Genomic DNA, 9,707 nt, shown 5'->3' with positions numbered 1-9,707 from the left:
GTCACGGGGCTGGTGTGGGTGCCCGTGGTGAAACAGAGACTAGAGCACATGGCTGTGACCAAGGTCAATGGCAAGGCGCTCCAGGTGCACAAACACCGAAGAGCCATGGACTCTTCCAGCTAAAACTGTTGTTGTAGAGTAGGTTAACCGTGTTAGTAGGGTTTTCTCCCAATTATCTCCTTCATTCTGAAAAGCACACTTCCTAAAATATGTATAAATGTTTTTCGGGGGCAGGTGTAACATAACATAGATGGATTTGTATTTATTAAACCTTTATTTATGCAGGTTAGTCTTATTCATATAGATTCCATTTTGCAAGAGAGACCTGTGAAATGCACTGTTTATCTTCTGTATGTAGCTGTCCTCGATCTAGGCCCTAATACAAATATGGGATTGAATGACCTCGTCCTGTAAAAGGGAACATCATGTGATTGCTCTGTTGGGGGGTTTTAACATGATCGGAACATGGCCGTGCTGCTGCGGCCCAGGCTATCCCATCTGTCTGTCTGATTGTGATCTGTAATAGTTGTTGTTTTTCCACCATAAGCTGCTGTTTTCCTTATAGCTGCTGTTGTAGTGGATTGCTAAATCCTTTAGAAACAGGATTACAGAGTCAGAAAATTCTACTGGACATTATTATAGCTGATTTGTTGAAATCATGATGGACGGTTGGACACTGAGTGGTAGTGGGTGCACCCTTGCTCTGTCCCTCAATACTGCTGCTGGATTAAATTGTCTAACCTTTTATGTTTCTGGGTCAAAAAGGCTGTGTCCATCTGGTCAAAAGCAACAAAAAAATGTTTCAAGGAGGTGGGGCCAGTGGGATTTGAAATCGGTCTAAGTTAGCCAAAATGTTAACATTTTTACCTAAACTTGAGATGTTAGGTTTCCATTGCATTGTGCATTTGATCATTCAATCATTCATGTAGGCTACTCTGATTCCATGTGATCTCCAACCTTGTGAGAGCAGCCAGTATTCAGGTACCCTTTATCTTCTTTCTAAATGTGTCATTTTATTTATCAACATAATGCAGCAATTGTGTAATGAATAATAAATTAGATTTGATATACTAGTCTTTCATTTTCAATGTACAGTAATAAATTGTATGGGGGCACACATTTTCTGTACAAAAGACTACAAGGTGGCAATAGACCTACGTGCCATTATTTTGTAGTCATGTGAGCGGTTGGGTGTAATCACATTAAACTAAGGCTGCAGACAGACAGTCCAAATCAGATATTTTTTTCCCACTAATTGGCCAATCAGATCAGCTCTGATAAGGATATGTGAAAAGATCTGATGAGATTGGTCAAACGAGTAATTCGTGGAAAAAAGATCAGAATATGGCTGCCTGTGTAAACACAGCCTTGGAGGCTTTTGTGTCTGTCATTGTTTCTAGAAATGAATCTGGATGTGAATAGATTTCTTCCATTATGTTCTTTAGAAATGAGGGAGAGAAACACGTAATGAGTCAAATGTTGTCCAGAATGTCATTCCACAGGTGAACAGACATTAGTGTGCCATGTTTGGCGTCTCTGCATATTGGACTGATGACCGATATCTAGAAAATCAGAACCATCGTGGCTCCTTTCTACAATGTATGTCACACATGTCCTACCTCCTTTACAGTATTAATATGGCTGGTGTCATGCCAGTATCCCGTCTACCCAGCCCTCCCTCACCTGTCTACGGCTACCACGCCCCACCTCTCTGTGCTGTGACACAGGAAAACCTGAATAGGGGCGAGCTTCCTCACCTGTCTCACCTTACCTGTTCAAACAAACGGCTCCGTTTGAAACTCAACCCCAACCGAATTCACCGAATTCCACCAGGAAACCAACCGCAAATGATAGTTAGAAAAGAAAAGGTGGTCTAAACAAAGTATTTGTTAGGCCTATCTCCAAGCCAATTTAGAGACATGGAGCCGACGTACCGCGGTCTAGGGCGCTGTTCCTGCGCCTTTTGGTTGGCAGTGTCCTTCGACATATTCGGGCTGCTTGTTCTTTTGATCGGTGTTTTTGCGGACATATTCTTCTATGACTTTTTAATCTACGCCGGGGCCATCATCATCTTCCTCAGCCTCGTCTGGTGGGTGTTCTGGTACACGGGCAACATCGAGGTCCCCCCGGAGGAGCTGGAGGATGACGTCGGGCTCTTGAAGAAGGAGCGGGGCATCGCAGGTGCGGTGAGGCGGTTATCCAACCGTCTCTCCAACAGTGTCAGGAACTCTCTGCGGCGGAATGGAGGCCCCCCCCGCGGGGTCGCGAGAAGGGCGGGGACCGGGGTGTCTACGACGCACATGAGGGAAGCCCCACAGCAACCGAAGCCCCCGCCTGTCGTATTGACGATGGGGCCGCTTGATGAGGACATGCACACGGTGTCTGCATCGGTGGACACTGACATACCTGTTCCGCACACAGCTACAGAGACCTCGGCCATATGATGCGCAATGCGCACAAGGTTAGCCTATTATTTCCAATCGGTCATTAAGCCATTTAGGCTATAGCCTAGGGATACATTTTGTTATTGGATAGGCCTAGCTTTCATTAAACATGTGCATAGATTATAGGTTTTATAGGCCAACTTCATTCTAGGCTATTGTTTTTGCTTGATAATAGCCCACAACTTTGATCCACAATTCAGTAGGCTATAATGTTCCTTAAAATAAAATTAAATGACAATGTTTCAGTGAATGCGGAAAGAAACTGTGTGGTCTAATGGAAACGGACGTCCTTTATCTTTCTGTTAACCATTAACGTTATTGAATGGCAGTGCGCGCCTGAAGAGAAGCCCTGCTCAAACAATAAAACAATTTCTGAGAGGGCGAAGTAGAGCTGCTGCTACATGAAACAAAGAAACGTAGGTTGACCATGAATTGTCTATCTTAGGAGTTAGGACACATTTTTGACATCGATCTAAACTGATGTAAGCTACAGTATGACTGTATGTTGCAACTATGACATCATGAGGTAACCATATATTTTGTCCACCAGAAGTTAGAGGCTTGGCAGCACTGAACCCCAGAAGGGCATTTCACTTGTCCATTGCACAATGTTTACAAGTACATTTCGATTTTAATATTGTCCTATGGGCTTTTTTCTTTGAAACATTTCGTTTTTTAAATCAAAATATGCTCCTCAGTGAGGACTTTTTGTTTGTTTAATGTTAATTTTGTGAATACTTTGTGGATAATTGATGCAATATTTCAATAATACAGAGATTTTTTCTAGAAAATATGTCAGACTTTCATTTTTAGGGCTAAGTGCTACTGAGAAGGTGCTTGTTGTGAACTTGACCTGGCACCTGTATTCTACATCCCGTCCACAGTGATGATAAGCAATATAGCACATTAACGACCTTTGTACCCTATGGATTTCCCTACCTTTATTTATACAGACATTACTTTTGTATGTCCATATGGCTGCCTCATCATGCTTTATGATTCCAAAGGTGAAAACAAAACCTTTTACCTGTTTTGTATTTCCAACTGACAATTCTCAGATTTTTGCCAAACACAGTACCTACACATTGACTAGAATAACATATGAGTGTTACTGTGTGGAATGACAACACTTTGATTATCTACAGTAGGCTAGCTTTGACCTTGACACCTTGTTACTCCACACAATAAAGTATGGGAGTGGTGTACTGTACTATGTTTTTGAGCTTCAGTCAGGGTACTTTTACCACATTGACAGTGATTATATGAGGAACTGCAAAGTTTTTTTTAATGGCTGAGAGGTACTACATATGTAGGATCTTAATTTGATCACCTGGTTGCAGGAGAACTTTCCTGGTTTAAGAAGGCTTCTGAAGTTTGAAATGTCAAACTTGTCCATTAATTATAATCCACATAACTATTCACATTTCTTGTTCCTGCTGTAGCAAACTGGCTCAAACAAGATTCTACTTCTGTAGGCTACCCTGCCAAATTTCAGGTGGCTGAAAGTTTGGACATTTTACATATACTACATGATAGACTTTTGTATGAAGAAATAATCACACAGATCTCAAATCATTAGTCACCAAACAAATTATCAATCACAAACAAACGCTTTGTCAGTCAGCAACAGTGGTGACCTGTCATTCAGGGCAGGTGGTGCTTTTGAGCCCCACATTTTTAGCAAAAGAAAAGCAGTTTTTTGGGGGTGGGGGTTGCCTATTTTGGTATTAATGTGTGTCACATATCAGTTTGTAAACAATGTAAAAAAAAAAGAAGAAATAATAATCATTGACTTAATAAAGCCGCATACAAACATGGTCTATTTTTTGCTCTCTGGAGTAAGGCAGCTCCAAAATGCAGGTGTTTCAGCCTGGCTCAGTGCTTTCTGTGGTAGTGGGGCAGCCAGCGGAAAATACGGAGCGTAGGGGTTGGCAGTGTTCTCTCGTTGCGCCTTAATTTGCTCCATTTTCTGTCACTCATGGGGACACTACGTCACAGCCAACTCTAAGCCCTTTGGGTGCTGCCATAGAGTTACATTAAAAGTGCCCATCCAAGAAGGCTCATGGTCATTGGCCACAGATAAAATGTCAAATCACGTAGCTTTGAATGGACTGATCATGTCAACGTCATACTTTCAAAATCTTAGCTAACAGTCATCATCATTAATCAAGTCGACAATCTACAGGGAAATCCTTTTTTATCCTTGTCATATGAAGATAAATAATAGCTAAAAACGTATCAGTACTCATTGGACATAAACACTACACATCAAGTTGGAAATCACAAATTCAACAATGATTTGGAAGGAATCAGTGGCTAATTGCAAGCATTGCAAAGCAATCACGGGCCTGCTTTTCAGTGGAGTGGTTGTGTGGTCCCAAGTCTGGGTTTAAGGTTCTATTTTCCAAGCTTAAAATAAATAAACATTCAACATTGGCCATGCTGTCAACCAGCATGATTTCTGCCACGCTCAAAACAACTGTTAACTCGGAACTGAGAAATCTGACTTCAGTGAGTTCAAGACAAGTGGAAACTCTGGGGGAAAAAACAAGCTCCGACTGGAAAAATACGTTTTGAACGATCATTCAACTCAGAATTGTTAGTCGGGAACTCGGGCCTCTTTCGAGAGTTACAACCTGAAGATCCCTGACACGTTCATGATTCAACCTTGTTTTTATCTGAGTTCCCAGTTGTCTTGATAGCACCATAATCCAAAGAATGCCAGACTTTGATGACAAAATTTGCCCACAAATGACCACTGCGCCACCCTCCTGTTCAAGTGAGCACAGCACAACAAGGTGAGTCCAAAAATGTATTGTATGCTGTTGCATAAATTATGTAAATTATGTAATATAGTATGTATACTGTTGCTAAGAAAGTAATATTAAGTGTATGTTGTGTAGTAAGCTGTTAGTAACCCATGTGCCTTGCACTAATAATTTGGTCTATTTACCCCTCTTAATTTCGCCTACTGTTCTGACTTGGTGGTACACATGTAGCCCATAACCTGTTTTAGAAAAATGTAATCATTGAATATTGGAAGAGCTTTCATTGTCTGGTTTATATGTCCCTTTATTTACCCTATGGTTCTGACTTGTTCTGACATTTCAAAAATAGTTATATTGACTATGTCTGTCCTAGCTTTCTCATTAATGTCTTAATCGAAATTACGGATTGCCTCTTATCCACTTGTCGTCCCCTTATGCCATAGTTTGTACATCTCAATTGTCAGTAGAAACCACATTTGGTTAAGCAAGTCAGCCATATCAGCTATGTTTTTTTAAAGGCAGTAAATGAGGCTCAATGAAATGTTTAGCTGCCAGACAAGGCTCAGCTGATAGCCAGGTGTAGCAGTGGTAAGGTGTTGGGACTCTGCTGTTGGGACAGATTTATGTAGAACCTAACAGTTTGCAGGCTCAAGAAGAGGCAATGGGTTCAACAAGAGGCAATTATGCTAAGCTTTGGTATGGAATTCCCCTTCCTGGAACTATATCTGGCCTGCCAGCCATGTACATACCGTACATACAGGCCTTCGGAAAGTTTTCAGACCCCTTGACTTTTTCCCCATTTTGTTACGTTACAGCCTTATTCTAAAATTGATTAAATCGTTTTCCCCCTCATCAATCTACACAGAATAGCTCATAATGACAAAGCAAAAACAGGTTTTTAGAAAATGTTGCACATGTATATTGTCAGGCGTGCGCGTAATTGTGCTGAAGTCAGGTGCAGGAGAGCAGAGAATTGTGAACAGGCGCACACTCTATTTCGACAGGAGAGATATACAGACGGACGCAACCGCATCCAACAAAAACTCCAGCCAACAAGGCAAAGTGTATAATGCGCAAAACAGTCACAACACATCAAATGTATACAAAACAGGCTTCGTGAAAATAACACGGGAAAAACGCACACAGGCCTAGTACGTTCAAAAACACGTAACACAACAAACAATCTTCCACAAAGACATGAGGAGGGAACAGAGGAATAAATACATGTAGTGTAATTGGGGAATGAAAACCAGGTGTGCAAGGAACAAGACAAAACAAATGGATACATGAAAAATGGAGCGACGATGGCTAGAAAGCAGATGATGTCGACCGCCGAGCGCCGCACGAACAAGGAGAGGAGCCGAATTCGGCAGAAGTCGTGACAAATATATATTGTGGAAGGACCACCAGAGGGCAGGCTGGACTCACGGATAGTAGCCCAACTAGGCATGTGAGTCAAGGGAACCTGAGACAATTAAACCTAAAATAGATTTTTCTGGGGTTTGTATCATTTCATTTACACAGCATGCCTACCACTTTGAAGATGCAAAATATATTTTCTTGTGAAACAAACAAGAAATAAGACCAAAAAAAAAACTTGAAGGTGCATACTGCCCCCCCCCCCAACCCCCCCAAAAGTGAATACTTTGTATAGCCATTTTTTGCAGAAATTACAGCTGCAAGTCTCTTGGGGTATGTCTCTATAAGCTTGGCACATATTGCCACTTAGGTTTTTGCAAAACTGTTCCAGCTCCTTCAAGTTGGATGGGTTCTGCTGGTCTACAGCAATCTTTAAGTCATACCACAGATTCTCAATTGGATTGAGGTCTGGACTTTGACTAGGCCATTCCAAGACATTTAAATGTTTCCCCATATACCACTCAAGTGTTGCTTTAGCAGTATGTTTAGGGTCATTGTCCTGCTGGAAGGTGAACCTCCTTCCCAGTTTCAAATCTCTGGAAGACAGAAACAGGTTTCCTTCAAGAATTTCCCTGTATTTAGCACCGGCCATCATTCCTTCAATTCTGACCAGTTTCCCAGTCCCTGCCGATGAAAAACATCCCCACAGTATGATGCTGCCACCACCATGCTTCACTTTGGGGATAGTTTTCTCAGGGTGATGAGAGGTGTTAGGTTTGAGCCAGACAGCGTTTTCCTTGATGGCCAAAAAGCTCAATTTTATTCTACTCTGACCAGAGTACCTTCTTCCATATGTTTGGGGAGTCTCCCACATGCCTTTTGGCGAACACCAAATGTGTTTGCTTATTTTTGTCTTTAAACAAAGTCTTTTTTCTGGCCACTCTTCTGTAAAGCCCAGCTCTGTGGAGTGTACGGCTTAAAGTGGTCCTATGGACAGATACTCCAATCTCCGCTGTGGGGCTTTGCAGCTCCTTCAGGGTTATCTTTGGTCTCTTTGTTGCCTCTCTGATTATTGCCCTCCTTGCCTGATCTGTGTATTTTGGTGGGCGGCCCTCTCTTGGCAGGTTTGTTGTGGTGCAATATTCTTTCCATTTAAAAAAAATGGATTTAGTGGTGCTCCGTGGGATGTTCAAAGTTTCTGATATTTTTTATAACCCAACCCTGATCTGTACTTCTTCACAACTTTGTCCCTGACCTGTTTGGAGAGCTCCTTGGTCTTCATGGTGCCACTTGCTTGATGGTGCCCCTTGCTTAGTAGTGTTGTAGACTCTGGGGCCTGTCATAACAGGTGTATATATACTGAGATCATGTGACACTTACATTGCACACAGGTGGACTTTATTTAGCTAATTATGTGACTTCTGAAGGTAATTGGTTGCTTCCAGATCTTATTTAGGGGCTTCATAGCAAAGCGGGTGAATACATATGCACACACCACTTTTCCGTTTTTTGATTTTTGATTTTTTTTAGAACAAGTAATTTTTTTCATTTCACTTCACCAATTTGGACTATTTTGTGTATGTCCATTACATGAAATCTAAATCTAAAATCTAAATCTAAATCTAAAATCTAAATATCTATTTAAATGACAGTTTGTAATGCAACAAAATAGGAAAAATGCCAAGGGGGATGAATACTTTTGCAAGGCACTGCAGATATTCACTTGGGCTGCTATTCAATATCACTATAAAGTTCACACTTGATTTACAAAGCTTGGAGTTAAATACATGTCAGAGAGGTGAAGGCTCACAGGCCAGCGTAACCATATCTGAGCCACTGCGGCCTATTATAGATGCATACCGGAGTCCAGCTCTAGCTCTGTGGGAGAATGGAGGCCAAAGCTTCCACTCTCCTGGAGGATGATGATCTCTCCTGTGCTGTATGTAGAAAGGTCTTCTCTGCTCCCGTGGTTCTCAGCTGTCATACCTGTGGCTGTAGCTTCTGCAATCTCTGTCTGGATGAGTTCTGGGAGCAGCAGGGTTCTGAAATATGTCATCTGTGCATAATCGACTACCCTGGAGGTCCTCAGAGAACGTGTGAGGAACACAGGGACAAACTGAAGATCTTCTGTGTCACAGACCTGCAGCCTATCTGTGATTATCATTGGTCAGTTGACCATAAAGATCACAAAGTGTACCCAATAGCTGAGGCAGTGGTGTACTGTAAGGTAAGCTGCGACAGCAAATCTATTTAGTGTTTAAATCTATTCCCAGTGCAGGAGTTGATCCTTGTGGGCTAACTCCCACTACCCAAACTATTAGGTTACTATAATAATAGTTTTGGCAACCAGAATGCACATTCAGCTAAATGCCACTAAACTTGAATGACTTCGTCCCCAATAAATAGTCCCTAAATGTGCCCAAAAGTGTTGCTGTTTTGATGTTCCTCTTGTAAAACCCATGCTTCTGATTTGAACGAGAGCATCAGGCACCAGAAAGCTGGACTGAACAACAAAATGAATACATTAAAGGGATATTTTGCTTTTTTTAAACGTTTGGCTTGTTTTCAACTTCCCTAGGGTGTTTTTGTTTCCACCAAACCATTTTTAAACGAGCTTGCTGGTTATTTAGTAACATTCAGAAACAACAACACTCTAGCTTGAAAATGAGCTAAACTTTAAAAAAAGCAAACTATCCTTTTAAGACATTTATAGGTCTTACAAATGCATTACAACCACATCATAATGCATTATACCTGTAGGCTTTGGGTAAAGTGTTACCAACAAATGCAGGTTAGTCATTTACAGTGACTGAAATGGACTTATTTAGGACAAAATAAAATAAAAAGTAAATTATGGCCCATTTGTACAACAATTTAGTATTTTAAGACATTGCGGACCTTGGGCTGTTTTTAGGACAGGGATTTGTCAAATGTTAGACCCAGCACTTAGTCAAGGCTAAGTTGGACTGTGGAAAACTTTGCAGGGGTCAGTGGAGGGGTATTTTCTTACCCTCCTCCCTCCCACCTAATACATTCTCTCCATCTATTAATACTCACCATCTTCCCATCTTTTCTTGGTTATTGTGTTTGTTCCCAGACATCCCAGATGGACATATCATTCTTCCGGAATACGCTG

The 9,707-nt window shown here is 41.5% G+C and overlaps 2 protein-coding genes across 2 annotated transcripts in view; one reads left to right on the top strand and one right to left on the bottom strand.

The window, feature by feature from the left end:
• Positions 1 to 9,707, bottom strand: part of LOC135555287 (very-long-chain enoyl-CoA reductase-like) — a 140,600-nt gene that overhangs the window by 120,992 nt on the left and 9,901 nt on the right. The window lies entirely within an intron of this gene.
• LOC135555290 (transmembrane protein 238-like) lies at positions 1,710 to 4,261 on the top strand. Its single transcript, XM_064987617.1, has one exon. The coding sequence runs from the start codon at positions 1,920 to 1,922 to the stop codon at positions 2,442 to 2,444; it is 525 nt and encodes a 174-aa protein (XP_064843689.1). The 5' UTR covers positions 1,710 to 1,919; the 3' UTR covers positions 2,445 to 4,261.

Source organism: Oncorhynchus masou, chromosome 15, assembly GCF_036934945.1.
Source record: "Oncorhynchus masou masou isolate Uvic2021 chromosome 15, UVic_Omas_1.1, whole genome shotgun sequence".
NCBI lineage: Eukaryota > Metazoa > Chordata > Actinopteri > Salmoniformes > Salmonidae > Oncorhynchus > Oncorhynchus masou.
Note: the sequence above shows the minus strand (reverse complement) of the source record. Positions and strands in the feature narration are given on the sequence as shown.